Genomic DNA, 21,176 nt, shown 5'->3' with positions numbered 1-21,176 from the left:
GAATCCTACCCTACCGGGGGAACTTATGCTTCCCCAGTTTAGCGAGGATCTTCCCCCCTCGCCAGATTTCATTAGCCGACTGCGCACGCATTTTCAACAAACGCGTTTGCACCCACCCATCAGTCACTCACTGCCCAAGATTTACGTTCCCATTGCACTCTCCGACTGCTCCCACGTCATGCTGCGTGATGATGCGGTTAGGCAGCCTCTTCAACCTCATTGTCTTGGTCCCTACAAGATCCTGCGGCAGGGGAACACGACTTTTGATATCGTGATTGAACACCGCACACAGACAGTTTTTCTGCATCGCCTGAAACCGGCTTTCGTCGACCCTGATGGTCTCACACTGCCGCAGTTGGACTCTGCAGATGATCCATCCTTTTCAGATGATCCATCGTTGATCGAGACTGAAGATGTGCTCCCATAAACCTCACCGCACATCTCTTCTGCTGAAGACTGTTCGCTACTGTTCGTTGGTTTCCCAACCTTGCGCCCTGTTTCACCCTGCGCAAGTTTCGCGCCCTCACCTCCAACATCAGAAACACACACCTACTATCAGTTTGTCCTGCAGCGTGCCGCCGCACCGAGTGAATGACGTTTCTATAGTGATGTTCGATGACCGAGTGTTCATTCTTTTGACAGATACCAAGGTCCCGCCATCAGATGGTCCCTTACACATCAACATTGCACACAACCTCACACTCCTGTGCGAGTGTGACCGAGCATCTCTACGTGCTTTCATTTCTACGGACGACTCAATCGACTTAAGGGCCTCACATGCCTCCACCACGCCATCGACCACCCTGCCCGCTTACTCCCAGGCTGGCCGCCGTCTCATCCGGGCACGGTGGCTGACTGACTATGAAGTGGACCTGCCTCTCGCTGCTCCACCTGCACAACCCACCTCGTTCGAGATGGAAGTACCTATGGTGTGCCTGCCTAAACGCACAATTTCCACCGATATCGACGCCCGCGCATCCTCACCCTTGGACATCTACATCTGTAGTACTCCGTACTGTGGGGCGGGGAAGGGGGGGGGGGGCTGTGTCGTGTCGATAGTTCGTATTGACCATGAAACTTAATATCTGTGAACTCCATGTGCTCTGTCGAGCCTCCATCTTAAACTTTATTTTAGTCAGTTCTTTGTTATACTTCATTCTGTACAGATGCAGTGTCAAGTGTAAATATATACGAGCTATGACATATATGGGAATTAAGTTTTCTATATCCCGATTACCGATCCCGTTCCCATAGTGTAATGAATGTAGATGATGCTGGTAGCACGGCTGAAAAACATTTACTGGAAAAAAAAGGTCGATTCTATTTTTGTGTTAACAGATGGTGCTTTGTTTACTGTCAACCTAACCTCACTTTCCCGTTTCCTGTACATGTGCTCAGTACAATGTCTAATCATGGTTGTAAAAACTCTGCTGACAGTTTGTGTTATATTTGTGGTGAAATTGTAATTAAAAAACATCAAAGAATTACAGACTTTGTGAAAAAGGTTTATCTATCATACTTTGCATCTAAAGTTGGTGATCAAGATAAATCTTGGGCGCCGCATAAGGTATGTTACCTGTGTGTTGAAATCTGAGAAAATGGTCCAAAAAGGAGGAAAAAGGTATTTAGATTTGCTGTTCCTATGATATGGAGGGAGCCAAGAAATCATTCTGATGATTGATACTTTTGGAGTGTTATTACTGGTCATAATTCGAAAAACTAGAAGGTAATAAGCTACCCTAACCTTCTGTCCACCATCCGAACAGTAGGGCACGGTGTAGATCTGGTGGTTCCTGAACCACCAGATGATTTAAATTCTATTCCAACAGAAGCATTTTCTGATGTACAATGTGATTTAGATGAACCGATAATGATGAATTCCATTGTAATACAGAAAGTCTAGAGCCGAGATTGTTTACTGAGACTGTTCTTAAATATTTGGTTAGGGATCTGGGCTTAACAAAAGAAAAAGCTGAATTGCTTGGCTCTAGATTAAAAGAAAAGAACTTATTGGAACCACCACATACACGTGTAGAAAGAGAGAGCAGCAATTTTCCAAGTTTTTTCAACAAGAAGGTGATTTAGTGTACTGCTGAGTCATTCCCGGTCTGATGAATGAGTTTGGTATTGAATACAAAAAGGAAGACTGGAGGCTGTTTATTGATCCATCCAAAACTAGTTTACAGGCTGTTTTATTACACAATGGTAACATGTATGTATCTATACCTGTTGGACATTCTGTACATATGAAAGAAAGCTATGAAAACCTAGAAATAGTGCTAAATAAAATAGGCTATTTTGCTCATGGTTGGATGATATGTGGTGATCTAAAAGTAACATTTATGCTCCTTGGTCAGCAAGGTGGCTTTACCAAATATCCATGTTTCTTGTGTGAATGGGACAGTAGGGCTAGGGATCAATATTGGTGCAGAGAGAACTGGCCTGTGAGGCAGTCTTTAAAACCTGGTGAGAAGAACATTCTATGCAAAAACCTTGTAGATCCAAAAACCGTACTCCTACCACCTCTGCATATAAAGTTAGGCCTAATGAAACAGTTTCTAAAGGGTTTGCCTAAAGATGGGCCATGTTTTATGCATTGCTGCCAAAAGTTTCCACACTTTTCAGAAGCTAAACTTAAAGAAGGCGTCTTTGTCAGACCTGACATCAGAAAATTGATGTTTGATGTTAACTTTGAATCCACAATGACCTTGAATGAGAAAGAACTATGGGTATTATTCAAGCAAGTCGTTACAAATTTCTTAGGACATGAAAAAGACCCAGAATATGTTTCTATTATAGCTACAATGTGAAAGAAGTTTAAAACTTTAGGATTTTTCACGAGTCTGAAAGTTCACTTTTTGAACAGTCACCTTGATTACTTCCCAGACAATATGGGAGATGTTAGTGAGGAGCGAGAAGAGCATTTTCACCAGGACATTAAAGTGATGGAAAAATGCTACTAAGGCCACTGAACACCAACATGATGGGGGACTACTGTTGGTCACTTCACCGAGAAGTTCAGCAAGGGACTCATCATAGAAAAAGCAACACAAGAATCTTCAAAGAAAAAAGAGAAAGAAAATACAAACCAATTCCAGCTGACAAGTGAAACCTCTACTAACGCATATCATTGTTTTAAGTAGCTTACAGTAAATACAAACCATGCTTATTTTGTAACAAAGCGGTTCATTAATTTCCCCATTTACTGTATAGCATAGGATTTTTATACTATATAATAAAAAGCATATTGCTCGAAAACTATGGGTGATACAAAAAACTAAGACTAGATTTGGATTCAGCTCATAAAAATCTATAAAGATCAGCTGTCAAAGTAAAAAGAGGTTTTAAAAAATTTTCTTTGGCTTGTGTTATTCCCCCCCCCCCCCCCCTCCCCCCCTGTTGGGTTGTTCTGCTCTTTCTCTGCCATTGGGAGCTAGGATTCCTCATCCATCTTTGAGACTGTTAACTGGGTTTCACCTGCAATGTAGGCAGGGACCCTCATAGGGTGCTACCATCTGGAGCCAGATGGATCCAGTTTTTTTTTTATTTATTATTATTATTTTTTAATGAGGTGTTACTCCTCGCCTCCTCCTTCCTCATCACTTGCGAGATAGGTCCTTGGGCTTGGGACCAGCAGTGGTGGACTTGCTGTATATTAATATTATTATTGTTATTGGCATGTCCCCATTCATTTAGAATACAGTTACTTCCTATGTTTATTGAAATTAAGTAGCACTAAGAAGGCAACTTATTGATTGAATCTAAAGGAAAAGGGAAGTTACTGTAGCATTTGCTTGCTGCAACAAAACACAAAAACTAAAGAACTGGAATAGTTTAAATTAATTTTGTCAATGTGTCATGAATGACAAGACATTAGTCCATCCTCAGAGGCCTGAGACATGGTCATGTGTGTGTGAGTTGTGCTTGCATGAATGTGTGTGTGTTTTCTATATCGGAAGAAGTCCTTTTGACTGAAAGTTAAATTTATAGGAATCTTTTTATTTCACTTGTCTGCAACCCAACATGTCCTCTATAAGTTGAGTAGCAATCTATCCTTTTATGATATCATTGTTACTCCTTCCTGGATTTACCACTGTTTGAAAGACAAAACTTGGTATATAAATATGTTATCTTGGTTAAAACTTGACTATGATTTTTATTTATTTTTTGTATTATTTGTTTACTTTTCAGCTGAAATTTGAGGACGATCTTCGAATTACCACCATGTTCTCAGCAGAAGGTGAGAGTGTTGAGCTTAACCCATTTATGTATCCAGTGGGGAATGTGGAAGATTGGTTGCTGAAAGTAAGCATATTATTATATATATAATTATATTTGAATACTTCTCCATATTTTATAGTTCAGATATGTGAAATTTGTTTTTACTATCCATCTCTTACCCAGCCAAATTAGCCGTGTGTGTGTGTGTAATGATTGGATGCATTAGCGCTTCACAGTGGTTGTTTTTGCCTTCTGCCATGGGTCATATGTACATAGCATGTTTAGGACATTACTGTCTGTCTCAGAAAACATTATGTTTGATTGGTCTGATTCATTACTTCATTCAGAAATTATCTGAACATAAAAGTGTGTTGCTGAAATTTTAATTCCCACTATTTTTCCAAGAAAGTTTTTGTATTTCTTTCAGTCTCATGTTGTTTCTTAAACCTGTCTGTAGAGGATGTTACTGTAAATCAGACAGTATTTCTGCTGAAACTGTCTAGCAGATCAGATATGTATGCCAGACTGGGACTTCAACCTGTGACCTTTGCTTCTGTGGTTAAGAGCTCTAGCATCTAAGCAATCCAAGCACAACTCTCAATCCTCCCACTTCTGCCAGTATTTCATCTCCTATGCATCCAGCATATCTATGTGTGCACCATCATGCTTTAAACAGAGACATAAACACTGTGAAAGACATAAGACCCCAGGTTCAAGTCCTGGTTCAGCGCACAGTTTTTTTCTAGCAGGAAGTTCCAAAGCAGTACAAACTGCACTGCAGAGTTAAAATCCATTCCAGTATTTCTATTGTGTATGTTGTGTTGCAAATATGTGTTTTAGTTTCCTCTTATATTTTTAAGTTTGTTAAATTAATTGCATATGATACTTCCTTAATCAAAATAACTGCTACTACCCCCTCTTATGATTGTGTACATGTACATTTATACCGTGCAGCAATTTGTCTAATGTGTGTGGTATGATAGTTTGGTTTCCAGATTAGTAGATAATTTAGAAGTATGGATAGGGTCCACTGTTTAAGTCTCTTGTGATGCAACTTGCTTCTAATAAAATGCATTTTGATAGATGTGCATGCTATTTAATAGATAACCTCCATAAATAAGCATAGAATGGGAGGGATTCTGTTTTTCTTTTCATATACTGCCATCCAATCAACTAGCAGCCCTGCTTGTACGATTTATTGTTTTTACTTGCACATTATTTTTTTGTTAGGTTGCTTCACTTGCATGTAGCATCACCCTTTGTTAAAACTGCTTCATGATAGTATTATTGTTATTATTTTGCATCTATCATCTCATTGCTGAAAGATCATATTCTTCAACAGATTAAAGTGTGTCCATTGACACATTCACTATAAAAGCCATACAGGGCCTGATCAAACAATGCAAAGTCCAAGTTGTAATATCAACAGTATTATGAAAAGGATTGATTGCTATGCACCATAAGGATGACATGGTGAGTATCAATCTGTCATTTTCATAATGTTGGTGATATTCCAACCTGTGCTTCCCATGTTTGATTTTGCATAACAGACTTTCTTCCATTCCACAACCCAGTGATGCTTCCTGTTGTTACTTTTCTCTAAAGCAGGGGCAGGCAGGAATCCTGTATGTGTGCGGTGCACTTGCTCGTGTGCAGTTAACAGGTGTTCTGCGTGCACACAGGGGCAAGCTGGCCACCCGCTTCTCTCCCCTCCCCACCATACCGTCTCCCACTCCGTCCTCTGTAATGCGTTTTGTTTCCTAGCTTGCTTTATGAATGAAGGTATAAGGTTGGTAAGAGTGCTAGAAAGAAATCATGCTTTGAAAGAGTACCTATTACCTACAATACGTTTTATTTAATTATCACAGGTGGAGTTTACAATACGTTTAATCTCTGGAACAAAATTTCTACACACAGACAAACGCAAACAGTTACGTTAATTTTCATCACTGATGATTGCTTTTAACCGAGACTTATTCATTTTCATAATAGAAAAAAATCTCCCACAAAAGTATGTCAAACCAAACATTAACATTATCTTCGCGGCTTCATGATGGAGACGAGGAAACTCTTGCTGTGGACTATCAAGACTTTCCACAGCAAGAGTTTCCTCGTCTCCATCATGAAGCCGCGAAGATAATGTTAATGTTTGGTTTGACATACTTTTGTGGGAGATTTTTTTCTATTATGAAAATGAATAAGTCTCGGTTAAAAGCAATCATCAGTGATGAAAATTAACGTAACTGTTTGCGTTTGTCTGTGTGTAGAAATTTTGTTCCAGAGATTAAACGTATTGTAAACTCCACCTGTGATAATTAAATAAAACGAATTGTAGGTAATAGGTACTCTTTCAAAGCATGATTTCTTTCTAGCACTCTTACCAACCGAGACTTATTCATTTTCATAATAGAAAAAAATCTCCCACAAAAGTATGTCAAACCAAACATTAACATTATCTTCGCGGCTTCATGATGGAGACGAGGAAACTCTTGCTGTGGAAAGTCTTGATAAGAGTCTATTACACATCTTGCCAAAAGGAACTTGCCTCTCAGACGAGAATTACACTGTAGATCTATTAATTCCATTTGTAAATTGGGATGAATATCATCTACGGAAACAGCAAATGGTCTCGATAACCATTCAAAACTTGGGATAAATATGATATATCCTCAAATCGCCTGAGAAATTCCTCTTTTATTGCACTAAGTATGGAAACATATTCTTTGCAATTCTGTTCTCGCACAGTAGACAGACTAGGGAAATGCAGTGCATTCCCTGACGAGAGCTGTCATTCCCACAGCTCAAGCTTGCTAGTGAAAGCTTGCACCTTTTCAGCCATTTTACAAATTAGCTGATTTTCTCCTTGCAAACTTGTGTTCAATGCACTCATGTGTCCGGTAATGTCCACTAAAAATGCAAGGTCAGCAACCCACTCTGGATCTTCTAACTTTGGATCGTACCTTCCTTTGTCCTTTAAAAACTGATTTATTGGTATTCTCAGCTCAAAAGCTCTTTTGAGTACATTACCGAGGCTAAGCCAATGGCCTTCACTGTGGCATTGTATGTCACCGTACTCATTCCCAATTTCATCTAAATATGTGTGACACTATGTGTAATCCCGTGGGATCTCAAATAATTAACTGCCCGAATAACCACTTGCATGACGTCCCCCGGTTTTGCTGCTTTTGCACAGAGTACTTCTTGGTGCAAAATGCAGAGGATGCTGCACAGTGATTCTTCTGTACACTGAGGCTTTTCTCTTAGTAATCCAACAAATCCCATTTGTTCCCCTTTCATTGCAGGTGCTCCGTCTGTTGTCACTGACACTAAACGTTCCCAGTTTAAGCCAGCTGAATCGACAGCTTCTTCAACGGCTTTTGGGATGTCCGTGCCGGTGGTCGTGTTTTTTAAAGATATCATATCTAAAAAATCCTCTGCTATGTGCAGAGCAGTGTCCACGCCGCAGACATAAATCACTAATTCCGCAGTGTCTAAAATATATATGGACTCATCAAGTGCGATGGAAAATGCAATAAACTCCTGCACTGCACTACTTAATTGATGGTGAACGTCACCTGCCATGGCACTTACATGGCGCCAGGAAAGAGTGATAGCTGGAAACTGATTTGTATTCATTGGGAAAAGTAAATCAGCAGCGTCATTGATGCGCTCCTTTATAAACTCACCTTCAGCAAGTGGTTTTCCAGTTCTCGCTATATTAAGCGCAATCTTATAACTTGCACTTACTGCTGGGCTATCATTGTTGTCGTCCTGAGAAATTGAAAACAGTGCTCCATAAAATGTTAAATCATTTAGATGAGAGACATGATGAAGTACAACGTCCACTACGTAGTGGTCGCTTCGCATCGACGTCCGCAGCTTAGCCAGGTACTACCCGCAACCTGCCGGTTGTCGCCACCGCCCTAGTTGACAACTGCACGCGAGCAGCACACGTGCAGCACTGTGCGCTCATGAGCCGCATGCAACGGTTGCCCGCCCCTGCTCTAAAGCATTACTTTACTGATTTTGCATAACAGCTCTTCTCCCATACCTCAAGCCAGTGATGCTTTCCTTGTTACTTTTCACCGAAGCATCACTCCACTCAGTGTCCAAACCACAAATGCTCTGACATCCAAGCCATAATGTATCAAGAGTCTCGTACATGCACAACGCATGGCAACACAACTATAGAGATAGAAGAACTACATAGATAACAAAAAATTGATAGTAAAGATAAAAAGCACACAAAAATCAGTAAATTCTTAAATGAATTAGGCAAAGCTGCAATCTGTTTTCATCACTATTCAACATGCACATAGAACATGCAGTAATTGAATGCAAAAATTACCGTACAAGTATCAGAATAAATGGAGAAAGAATACAGATGTTTAGGTCTTTGGGTGCTGTAACTATGATAGCTTGAGATGAAAGAAATCTACACAGATACAGTACTAAGTGATGAGTAGAAAATGAAAATTAGCTGAAAAAACACAGAAATACTTGTGCTTCAAGGAATCACAAATAGTAAACATTAAAATTAGAGCAAATAAAATGAAACAATATCATACAAATACTTGGAAAGCAAGGTAACTGGAGATATAAAAAACATAGATGATATAAACAGAGACTTAGAGATGCAAAAGCAGTGTTCCTTAATAAAAGAAATGCTTTATTCTAACAACATGAATATTGAAGTGAAGAAAAAGATGAGCGGGTTATGCCTTTGAAACATAAATAATGTTCAAAAATGAAATGAAATGTCTTGAAACATTTGATGTATGGTGGCTACGAAGTCTTTCGCGACGTATTTCCTGAGTAAAAATTTCTCGGTGTACATGCCGCGTCAAATCAGGATAAATCTCCGAGCTTTTGATGTATGGTGATGGTGATGCTTGTTAAAGATGAAAGTGGCCAGACATAACCACCAACCAGAAAGTCCTGCAAAGAATTGGCAAAGAAAGGTCATTTAGGAGAACAATAGAACACAGAAGACAAGAGTGGAGTCACAATGCAGGAGTCTCTAATTATGATGAAAACATGAAGTTAGCTTCTAGTAAATCCAGATAGAGAACTGGCAACCAATTGAAATATTGATGAAGAAGAAAATTTAAACATATTATTGTCGAAGGAGCCTTGGAAGACTTTTTCACATTTCTGCTGTGTCCTCTAACATATGTACTCGCAAGATAAAGATGGAAGATCTGGAAATTGATATGGCAATATTGTTGCTGTTTCATATGATGTTATTAATGTTATAACACAAATTTTCGTTGGTAGGTTCCATAATTTCAGTAAACTGTCTTCATCCAAGAAAGCTAAAGGGTATCACATTCCGTTTGTATCAGTATTGTTAAAATATCACAAGGCTAGATTAAGCCACTTCATGTGATTCACATAAAAATGGTTTTACATTGTTCTTCACTCATTGTTCACTTCTGTCACTTTCTGGCTTTACAGTGCTCACGCATGATCTGCTCCAACACACACCATATCTTGTCCACTCAGCGAATACATACATACCATTGTTTTGTGGTCTTCAGTTTGAAGACTAGTTTGATGCAGTTCTCCATGCTAGTTTATCCTGTGCATGCCTCATCACATCTGCATAACTTCACCAACACTAATTTGAACGTGCGTACTTTATTGAGAACTTCACCCCCCATACTTCCTTCCATTATCAAATTGACAAGTCCTTGAAGCCTCAGAATGTGTTCTATCAACTGAGCCATTCTTTTAGTCAAATAGCCATAAATTTCAATTTTTCACAATTTGTTACAGTACCTCCTCTTTGTTTTTTGATCAACCCATCTAAACTTCAGCATTCTCCTATAGCACCACATTCCAAATCTTCTGTTCTGTTCTTGTCTGAACTGCTTATAGTTGTGTTTTCACTTCTGTATTGGGGTACACTCTTGACAAATATCCTGAGAAAGACTTCCTAGCTCTTAAATTTATATTAGAGGTTAAAAAATTCCTATTTTCAAAAATATTTTCAAAAATTCTTTTCTTGCTGTTGCCAGTATGCAGTTTATATCCTCTATACTTCAGCCATCATCAGTTATTTTGCTGCCTGAGTAGCAAAACTGATCTACCACTTGTAGTTTCTCATTTCCTTATCGATGTCTCTCAGCATCAATAGTTTTAATTCAGTTGCATTTCATTACCCTTGTTTTACTGTTTTGATATTTATCTTATAATCTCGTTTCAAGACACAGTTAATTTTCCTCAGCTATTCTTCCAAACCCTGTACCATCTTTGACAGGATTACAGTATCATTGCCAATCCTTAAAGTTTTTATTTTTCCTCCATGGACTTTTTAATTGTCTTTCCAAATTTCTCTTTTGTTTCCTTTGTTGCTTGCACAATTTGCAGGTTGAATAACATCAAAGACAGTCTACAACTCTGTCTCACTCCCTTCTCAACACTTCTTTATCTGAGTTTAATTTCACGGTGCAGTATACTCCATTACTGCCAGTGGCATCAACTTTTAACATTTTTTTGTTCCTGTATCTAATTTCATCAGGCATATGGTATTGCATTAACTGCGCATGAAAATCCTGAGCTGGTTGGAGGACCTTGCCCATAATGCTTCAAATTTTCTCAGTTAGGGAGAGATCTGGTAACCTTGCTGGCCAAGATTGAGCTTGGCAAGCACAAAGACAAGCAGTAGAAACTCTCATCATGTGCAGGTGAGATCATCTTGCTCAAATGTGAGCCCATTATGGCTTGCCATGAAGGGTAACAAAACGGCATAAAATATGATTGACTGACTGCTGTGCTGTGAGGAGGCCATGGGTGACAACCATGCAGGTCGTAGTATGAAAAGAAATGGCACATCAGATCGGGTCATATGGCAGGCAACAGTCAAGTTGACATCCCATCACTGTCTGGTGTGTTGCTAAGACACATCTTCATTGGCCCTTGGGACTCAGTTCGAAGTGGGACTCAGCAGTGAAGACAATTCTACTTCAGTCAATGAGTTTCCACGCTTAAGACGTGTGTGGAGACTACCTGGACAGCTATGGGATACCAACCTGACTGTCACCTGACATATGGTCTAAGAACCAGGAGTGATTGTCTGGGTTGCCATTTCTTTTCATAGCAGGACTCCTTTGGTTGCCATCTGTGGCACCCTTACAGAACAGTGGTATGTCAGTCGTATTCTATACCCTTCATGGCAAGTCATCCTGGGCTTACATTTCAGCAAAAATAATGTCCACATGCAAACAGCAAATTTCTTCTACAGTTTGTCTTCATGCTTGTCAAATCCTAACTTGGCCAGCAAGGTTGCCAGATCTCTCTTCCCAATGGAGAATGTTTGGAGCATTATGGGCAGGACCCTCCAACCATCTCAGGATTTTGATGCTCTAATATGCCAGGTGGACAGAATTTGGCATTATATTCCTCAGGAGTACATCTAACAGCTAACAATGCCAAGCCAAATAACTACTTCCATATGGGCCAGAGGTGGACCAGTGCATTATTGACTTGTTCAGTTTGTGAAGCTTTTTCTCTGGAGTAAATCACTCTCTTCTTCTGTACATGTGCATCACATCCACCAATTTCTGACCCATTCACATAAATCCTTCATGGAGCATATTTTTTTCCCCTCACTATCCTCTCACCCCTCTCTCCCTCACCCCCATCCCCCCTCAGTGTATTTCCATTGTGACTTCTGTGAGGCAGTGTACACTCAGTCGCAAAAGTATTCGGACAGTGGAAAGTTTCACAATGAGTCTCGAGAAACACTGACTATGAAACCCAAACATATTTATTAGCAATATATATGCGTAACAACATTAATTACAAAAGAATTATTGTATTATTTCGTTTCCAAAACATAAGTAACAGAAAAATTAACAACAAAAATGAAACATTCTGCACACCCTGCTGCTACAAAAGTATTCGGACACTGTCCATTAAATGTTCATAATTTGTATGACGAAAATGTCAATACCGTGTGGGTTCACCTTTCATTTTGAATACCTCCTCCAATCTACTAGGCATACTTTCCACAAGTTTTTTCATGAAATCGGGGCCTATATTTGCCCATTCTTGGCACAGTTTCTCTTTCAAGGTCTCCTTCGTGTAGATGTTGTCCGCACGGAGGGTCTGTTTCAATTTAGACCACAAATGTTCGATTGGGTTAAGGTCTGGTGATTAGGGAAGGGGGTGCAATACTTTCGGGCAATTGAAGAGCAACCACATTTGTACAATATGTGCGGTATGCTTGGGATCATTATCCTGATAAAAATGAAAGTTGTTCGCAATACCTAGATGTCGTGCACTCTGCTTCAAATGTCCTGGCAGTATATTCAAATATGCTTCCTTGTTCACCGTATCATCAATGAACACTAAATCACCCACACCATTGCCGGACATGCATCCCCACATCATGATGCTCCCACCTCCAAACTTTACTGTTGGTTTGAGGTTCCTGGGATTCAGCTCTTCATTGGTCTTTCGCCACACGTTTGCCTTTCCGTCGCTTTACCATGATGTAAATTTACATTCATCGCAAACTATCACCCGATTCCACCAAGCCTGATTGTATTCGGCGTATTCCCTCGCAAACTGCATATGTTTCTTCTGGTTCACTGCATTTATCAATGGCTTTCGCCTTGCCACTCGACTATGGTACTGTGATCGTTATAGTACTCTCTGCACGGTTTCGGGATGAACTTTTATACCAAGGTCTCCCTCTACCTCACTTGCATTTCGTGTGGCAGATATTTTCAGATTCTCTTGTACCTTTCGCACAACCACACATTCATCTCTCTGTGAAAATGTCCGTGGCCATCCTATACTGCAACGGAATTCCAATCGGTCTTCTTTCTCGAACCGTTAAATAATGTCGTGAACTGTACTTTTCTTCATGTTCACTATTGCAGCAGTTTCCCTGCAGGTTTTCCCCTTCGCGTGATGATAAACGACAAGTTGCCTTTGCTCGAACGTAGAACACTTCCCTCTGCGTCCCATCGTTGACCTGCACAGGCTCACGATACGTGTTTACTAATCATCGCTATCGTTTCGCGGAAATGTCGGACACACTGCATTCGCTTCAGCCTCTGTGTGTCTCGGAGTGAACTATTCTCTCATGTTGTCCGCCTTTGTCCAAATACTTTTGTTGCACCTTCCCATGACATTTTCAGGAAATATTATATAACAGACACATGTCCAACAATAATTCTTCGTATTTGACACGTGTTTCACGTTGCGACATCGTACCCAGAGTCCCAAATACATTACGAAGTGCAATTTCTGTATTTGTTCATGCAGCAAACTGCAAAATTATATGCCATTACGTGCTGTCCGAATAGTTTTGCGACTGAGTGTATACAGTTTTTCCTTGCTAGTCCAACTACGATATTAGCACCTGTGTTCCTTGTTACTTCTCTTGCCTACCTGACTCATCATTTCTTCTAACACTGTATTGATACCAATGGGCTTCTTATCAAATTTTTTGGTAATTTTTTCTTTCAGTTACCTGTTGTTTTTCTTCTATTTTCTCAGTAAATTCTTCAAACATATTATCATATCTTTTAGTAACCTCTTTTTAATTGATTGTTGGTTTTGGTAAGCATTTTGAACTTTCATGTAGTATTTTACTAGTCACTTAAAACATTTTCTAGATTCGGTTCAGCATTTCTGATGTGTCACATTTTGTCTTATGTCTCTCTTGTACAGGATGTCTAGCTGAAAGTTCCAGCTTTGCCTTCCCATCAGTATTGTGCAGCTATAGTCCACCCCTAAGTAAATCCCCTGACTCATCACTGGTAACCCATTTCTACCTCAAACACATCTCTTCCCATATTAATTGCATTTAATTTGTTAGCTGCCATCGTGATAAATCTATCTTTCATAGTTACAAGATAAGAGCACATTCATATATTTATTTTATTATTTTGAGCTTTCCTCAGTACAGAGGCTTCTCTCCAACATAATAATTTACTTGGAAATTGCAATACAAACAATAAACGTTCTTAAACTATATTTTCAAAATATTCCTCCAGGTGTTTCGCTCTTGTGTGTCCTCTTCCTCTGCGCCCATTCTCCTCATTGTGTGCTGTACATTTTGGAGCCAGGTGGTCATTGGTCGTCCTCTTCTTCTTCTCCTCTCCGGTTCCCACTCCAGTATCACTTTTGGTATTCTGGTTTTCTCCATTCGTCGTACATGCCCGTACCACTGTAATTTCTTCCTATCCATAACATCATATATCCTTTCTTTTATTTCCATTCTCCTTATTATTTCGGTGTTCCTTACCTTTTCTTTCCTGGAGATTCTTGCCGATCTTCTCCAGAAGTCCATCTCTAGAGCTTGTAATTTTTTAATGTGCTTCATGTTAATTGTCCACGTCTCCGTTCCATACAGAACTACACTCTCTAATATGGATTTGTATATTAATTTTTTAGTTCTGCTCATTACATTCCTGCTCCATAAGACTGAGTTAAGCATCCCAATGACCCTCCGTCTGCTACTAATTCTTTTATTGATTTCTGACTCTGATTTTCCCTTGGTTTCTAAAATGGATCCCAAATAACAAAAAGTGTTTATCTTTTCGATTTTCTTTCCTTCGGTGTATAGCTCATCTGAATCATTAATCATGTATTCTGTTTTTTTGGTAATTAATCTTCAAACCCCAAGTTTTGTATGCTACTGCTAGTTGATTGCACATATAGTTAGCAATAGTTAGCATCCTCCCCATCTTGTGCTACGACTACTTGATCATCAGCAAACAATAAATGATGCAGGTAAACTCCATCTCTTATTTCTAATCCCATACTGTTACATTTACGAGACCGTGTTCTAAGGCTAATATCTATATAGATTTTAAATAATGATGGTGACATGGGACAGCCCTGTAAAAGGCCTTTGCTTGTTCTAAATTTCTGTGAAAGTTTATTACCAACTTTCACTTGGCAAATGTTGTCTTTATACATCTGTTGTATTATTTTAATCAAGGAAGGGTTTATGTTTGCCATATGTAGTGCTCTCCAAAGCAATTTTCTTGGAACGGTATCATACGCTTTTTCTAGATCTGTGAAAATTAATCCTATATTTTTTTGATTTTTCCCTATGTTTCTCCAAAATCTGTCTTAATGTGAAAATATGGTCTACACATGATCTCCCAGCCGTGAATCCACATTGTTCTTCTTGGGTTCTAAAATTTTTTTCCAGTTTGTTTTTAATTACTTTCGCAAAAATTCTCGTTAATGTGTTTGTAACACAAATTCTTCGATAGTTTGGACAAATTTTGCGATCCCCTTTCTTAAATATTGTATTAATGTAACCTAGCTTCATCTCATTGGGTACTGAATCTCCATGTATCATTTTGTTGAAGAGCTGTGTTATCAGTTTCAGAATTTTGTCACCCCCAGATTGTCACCTCCAGATTGATATTACCTGGTCCCGGTGATTTACCATTCTTTCCTGTTCTCAACACCTAAAGTACTCCACTTTCTAAAATCTGGATCTCATCAACTTCATGTCCTTTTTCTTCAGCTGTTCCTTCTTCTAAATATTCTTCTCTGTCCTCATTTAATAATTTTTGGAAATACTTTTCCCATTCCTTTTGTGTTATCAGTTGGAGATTAGTTTTGCTTGTTGTATCCTGTCGAAGCCCTTTTAATACTGACCATGCTTCTTTTGCTCTCCCAAATTCTAATTTGCTATTCACCTTGGCACATGTTCTTTCCCATGCTTCATTTTTTGCCATCCATATTTTTTTCATGACTTTATTCTTCTTTTCCTTGTATATTGATCTTGTTTCTTCTGATTTATCATTCAACCACTGAAGGAACGCATTTCGTTTTTCTCTAACGAGGGTCTCTAGTTCCTCTGACCACCACTCTGCTGCACAGTTGTGGTTGCCACCTTTTTTACCCAACACCTCTGTTGCTATGATTTTCACATTAGTTTTTATATAGTCATATATTTCCCCAGTACTTCCTTCAAATGATTCAACCAGTTTCCTTTCCATCCTGGCCGCAAAGAGTGTTCTGATACTTTCGTCTTGTAGGCTGTCAATATTAAAAGGTAAATTTCATCTTTCTCAGTTTGGTTCGTTTTATTTATATTACTTATATCATTCCTTGCATTCTTCCATGGCCAGAAAGACTTCATTTTTACTAGATAGTGGTCTGATCCACACTGGGCTCCTCTATAAGATCTGACGTCTACTGCCTTGAAACTACTTGTTTGCCTAGTGATAATATAATCTATTATAGAACGAAATTCTTTAGTGTTCTGTTGGCAAGTATATTTATGGATGTTCTTATGTTTGAAAAATGTGTTGGTAATTTTTAGACCAAATTGTTCACAAATTGCAATCAATCGTTCCCCATTGTCATTATATTCGTCCTCTCCATGTTTTCCTACTATTCTACATTCATATATACAAAAATAATTTGCTAGTATAGTGTATGACATGACAATTCTCATTTGCTTAACTCTTTTCAAAGGTTGAAGAAATTATGAAGAACACAGTCCGCTTAACTCTGGGAGCTTCCCTGAAGGAAATTAATGAAAAGGATCGCAATCAATGGGTTCTTGAGTGGCCTGGTCAAGTAGTTATTGCTGGTTCTCAAACACACTGGACAGAAGGTGTTGAGAAAAGTGTTCTTAAAAACTGCTTAGAAGATTACTATGGCAGTATGCTGAAGCAGGTGACCACAATGCAGTACTGCATGGGTGTAAAATAAATATGAAAGGGTTTCAAAACTCTAGATTTGCTTTTATACACTATGAAGCAGTTTCACTATATAACATCTTGAATTGAAACTTACTTGCTGCCTCTGTCATTCTCTCTCTTCCTCTGTCGTCTTCTTCTTCACTTTTGTGTTCTATCTGTGGTTAAAATGATGCTAACTTTCTAAAAATTCACTTCATTTCTTAAAGGATTCACATATATGAAGCCAGAAATGTTTATGACCTAACTTAGTTGCATTCTCTGTTTTTCTTAGTAGTGTAACGTATTTATTGTCTGTAAGTCACCTTACAGCATGCCAGAGGGTAGACCTATGATTTAGCTCTATTTCTGTTCCAATGTAGGATGGTGCATGAGAAGAGTTCAAATTACTCTGATTTTTCCATCATAGTCATTTCGCTAGCTGTATGTAGTAGATAAGCTACCTCACTATTCGTTTAATCTAGGAACAGTGTTTTAACTCTTGAATTCATCCAAGACTTTCATCCATTTTCTATCTTTTGCTGGGTTTATTTGACTGATTATATGAACCTATGTATCCGTATGAACTGTGGATTAAAACTGAAGGCATTGAAAAAAGGTGGGAATTTAAGTAGACGGGATCTGGATAAACTGAAAGAACCAGAGGCCTTCACGGTAAATGATGACAGCCAAAACAGTTGCAGGATAAAGATTTATTATAATTCTTGACCATGGTTTCGGTATATCGAAATATACCTTCATCAGAAGTAAAATACACCTGTTTTCAAGATTTTAAATGAGATGTCCATGTATTTCGAAACAGCCTTTGAAACCTGGGCGGGTATATATTTCAAGATTTTAAACATGGCTGAAACAGCAACTGTTGAAATTCTTCACGGTAAATGATGACAGCCAAAACAGTTGCAGGATAAAAATTTATTAAAATTCTTGAACCAGAGGTTATAGGTAGTTTCGGAGAGAGCATTAGGGAATGATTGACAAGAATGGGGTAAAGAAATACAGTAGAAGAAGGAGGGGTAGCTTTGAGAGATGAAATAGTGAAGGCAGCAGAGGATCAAGTAGGTAAAAAGGTGAGGGCTGGTAGAAATCTGTGGGTAACAGAAGTGATATTGAATTTAATTGATGAAAGGAGAAAATATAAAAATGCAGTAAATGAAGGAGGCAAAAAGAAATACAAACACTCAAAAATGAGATTGACAGGAAGTGCAAAATGGCTAAGCAGGGTTGGCCAGAGGACAAATGTAAGGATGTACAGACATATATCACTAGGGGTACGATACATACTGCCTACAGGAAAATTAAAGAGACCTTAGGAGAAAAGAGAACCACTTATATGAATATCAGGAGCTCAGATGGAAAACCATTTCTAAGCAAAGAATGGAAGGCAGAAAGGTGGAAGGAGTACATAGAGGCTCTATACAAGGGCAAAGTATTTGAGGGAAATATTATGAAAATGGAAGAGGATGTGGAGGAAAATGAAATGGTAGATATGATACTGCGTGTAGCACTGAAAGACCTAAGTCAAAACAAGGCCTCGGAGTAGACAACAGTCCATTAGAACTACTGATAGCCTTGAGAGAACCAGCCATGACAAAACTCTACCATCTGCTGAGCAAGATGCATGTGACAGCTGAAATACCCTCAGACTTCAAGAAGAATATAATAATTCCAATTGCAAAGAAAGCAAGTATTGACAGGTGTTAAAATTACCTAACTACCAGTTTAATAAGTCACAGCTGCAAAATACTAACATGGATTCTTCACAGATGAATGGAAAAACTGGTGGAAGCCAATCTAGGCGAAGATTAATTTGGATTCCATAGAAATGTTGGAACACGTGAGGCAATACTGAACCTACAACTTATTGTAGAAGATAGATTAAGGAAAGGCAAATCTACGTTTATAGTATTTGTAGACTTAGAGTAAGCTTTTGACAATGTTGAATGGAATACTGTCTTTCAAATTATGAACATGGCTGGGGTAAAATGCAAGGAGCAACAGGCTATTTACACTTTGTACAGAAACCAGATGGCAGTTATGAGTTGAGGGGCACAAAAGGGAAGCAGTGGTTGAGAACGGAGTGAGACAGGGTTGTAGCCTATCTCCGATGTTATTCAATCTGTATATTGAGCAAGCATTAAAGGAAGCAAAAGAAAGATTTTCAGTTTGAATTAAAATTTATGGTGGAGAAATAAAAACTTTGAGGTTTGCTAATGACATTGTAATTCTGTCAGATAGAGCAAAGGACCTGCAAGAGCAGTTGAATGGAATGGGCAGGGTCTTGAAAGGTAGATATAAGATGAACATAAGCAAAAGCAAAACTAGGGTAATGGAATGTAGTGTGAATTAAATCAGCTGATGCTGAGGGAATTAGATTAGGAAATGAGACACTGAAAGTAGTAAAGGAGTTTTGCTATTTGGGGAGCAAAATAACTGATGATGGTCAAAGTAGAGAGAATATAAAATGTAGACTGGCAGTGGCAAGGAAAGCGTTTCTGAAGGAGAGAAATTTGTTAACATCGAGTATAGATTTAAGTGTCAGGAAGTTTTTCCTGAAAGTATTTGTATGGAGTGTAGTCATGTATAGAAGTGAAACGTGGATGATAAATAGTTTAGACAAGAAGACAATAGAACCTTTCAAAATGTGGTACTACACAAGACTGCTGAAGATTAGATGGGTGGATCATGTAACTAATGAGGAGGCACTGAATAAATTGGGGAGAAGAGGAATTTGTATCATAACTTGACAGAAAAAGGGTTGATTGGTAGGACATGTTCTGAGGCATCAAGGGATCATCAATTTATTCCTTGGGGGAAGCGTGGAGGGTAAAAATCATAGTGGAAGACAAAGGCATGAATACACTAAACAGATTCAGAAGGATGTAGGTTGTGGTAGTTACTCGGATATGAAGAAGCTTGCACAGGATAGAGTAGCATGGAGAGCTGCATCAAGCCAGTCTCTGGACTGAAGACTACAATAACAACAATGTATCCTCACATGTAATAAGTCGGAGAATTTTCCTTTCTTCATTTGGATAGCACTGTAGATTAAAACTTTCTGGTTGTGCATTCGGACATAGACCTTCAGGTGATCAGTACTTCATGCCAACACTGACAGCTGACACTCAGCATAGAGAAATGCTGTTAAAATCATTACTGACAAATCACTGAAGTCAGACTTAACTGTGAAATTTGCACTTATGTCCATCAGGAAGAACTTAAGATGGAACAGACATATACATCAGATTGTTAGGAAAGCTGATACTGTAGTAGGAATCATTGGTAAAACTGTGATTTCCTAGGAATGGAGTGGTCACATGCAAAACACATTAGGAGTGAGTGGGGGAGAGAATTAGGTTTAGGGATTAGTTTCTCATTGACAGCAAAGTCATTTGAGAATGTTGTTCTTGAGTACTGTTCATCAGTGCAGGATAGCTACCAAGTTGAATCAAAGGAAGATGAATTGAGAGCTGCACAATTAGTTATGTGTTCAGTCTATGTAAGTGTCACAGTTTTCTACAGGATATATATTATGCACAAAATGAAAAAAAAATCAGTGTTGTACATTCCAGGATGGCGCAAGAAACATTTTACTGTCTTCACCTCATGCTATATGTAATCACCATGGCGATAAAATTCAGAGAGTTTTGGATTTACATGAGGACATAGCAAAAATTGTTTATCTGTACATCCGTGAGTCCAATAGGAAGGGAAAAACAATATTGGTTATGCACCCTCTGACATGTGGCTTATAAAGTACAGAAACAGATTTACACATAAATTAATGATCTGAGTCCTGTTGGTTAGTCATTTTATGCAAATATACAATAATTACTCAGAAACTGCTTCTCTCATTTATATGATATTTAATTTTGTTAATTTCTTGATGTCATTGGCAGCTTGATGGTCTGAGGCAGTTGGTGAAAGGGCCCTTAAAGCGCATTGAGAGACAAGTGCTTTCTGCTTTGATTGTTATAGAAGTTCATGCAAGAGATGTCACAAGTACTTTAGTGTTACAAAATATTTCAAATATAAATGATTTTGACTGGATTAGTCAGCTAAGGTATGTGAATAATAATGTCTGTATATGTTATGTTGCCAGTGGAGTAAGAGTGGTGATACTGACTGATATGGGACATTTCCTACATGCTTTTCATGCAAAAGAGTGTATTGTTGTTATATATGCAGGTCATTTCTAAATGTTTTTAATGTACTTACCACTACTAACTGCTGTGTATTTCATTGATGGAAGAACCACAGATACAG

The 21,176-nt window shown here is 38.6% G+C and overlaps 1 protein-coding gene across 1 annotated transcript in view; it reads left to right on the top strand.

Moving 5' to 3' along the window:
* The window catches only part of LOC124803257 (dynein axonemal heavy chain 1-like), an 866,140-nt gene that overhangs the window by 164,110 nt on the left and 680,854 nt on the right, over window positions 1-21,176 (top strand). The window contains exons 12-14 of the mRNA XM_047264440.1: window positions 4,192-4,305; window positions 16,684-16,887; window positions 20,810-20,973. Coding sequence (XP_047120396.1) covers window positions 4,192-4,305; window positions 16,684-16,887; window positions 20,810-20,973 — 482 coding nt within the window. The remainder of the gene's footprint in view (window positions 1-4,191; window positions 4,306-16,683; window positions 16,888-20,809; window positions 20,974-21,176) is intronic.

The sequence above is a fragment of the Schistocerca piceifrons genome, chromosome 6, assembly GCF_021461385.2.
Source record: "Schistocerca piceifrons isolate TAMUIC-IGC-003096 chromosome 6, iqSchPice1.1, whole genome shotgun sequence".
Classification (NCBI taxonomy): domain Eukaryota; kingdom Metazoa; phylum Arthropoda; class Insecta; order Orthoptera; family Acrididae; genus Schistocerca; species Schistocerca piceifrons.
Note: the sequence above shows the minus strand (reverse complement) of the source record. Positions and strands in the feature narration are given on the sequence as shown.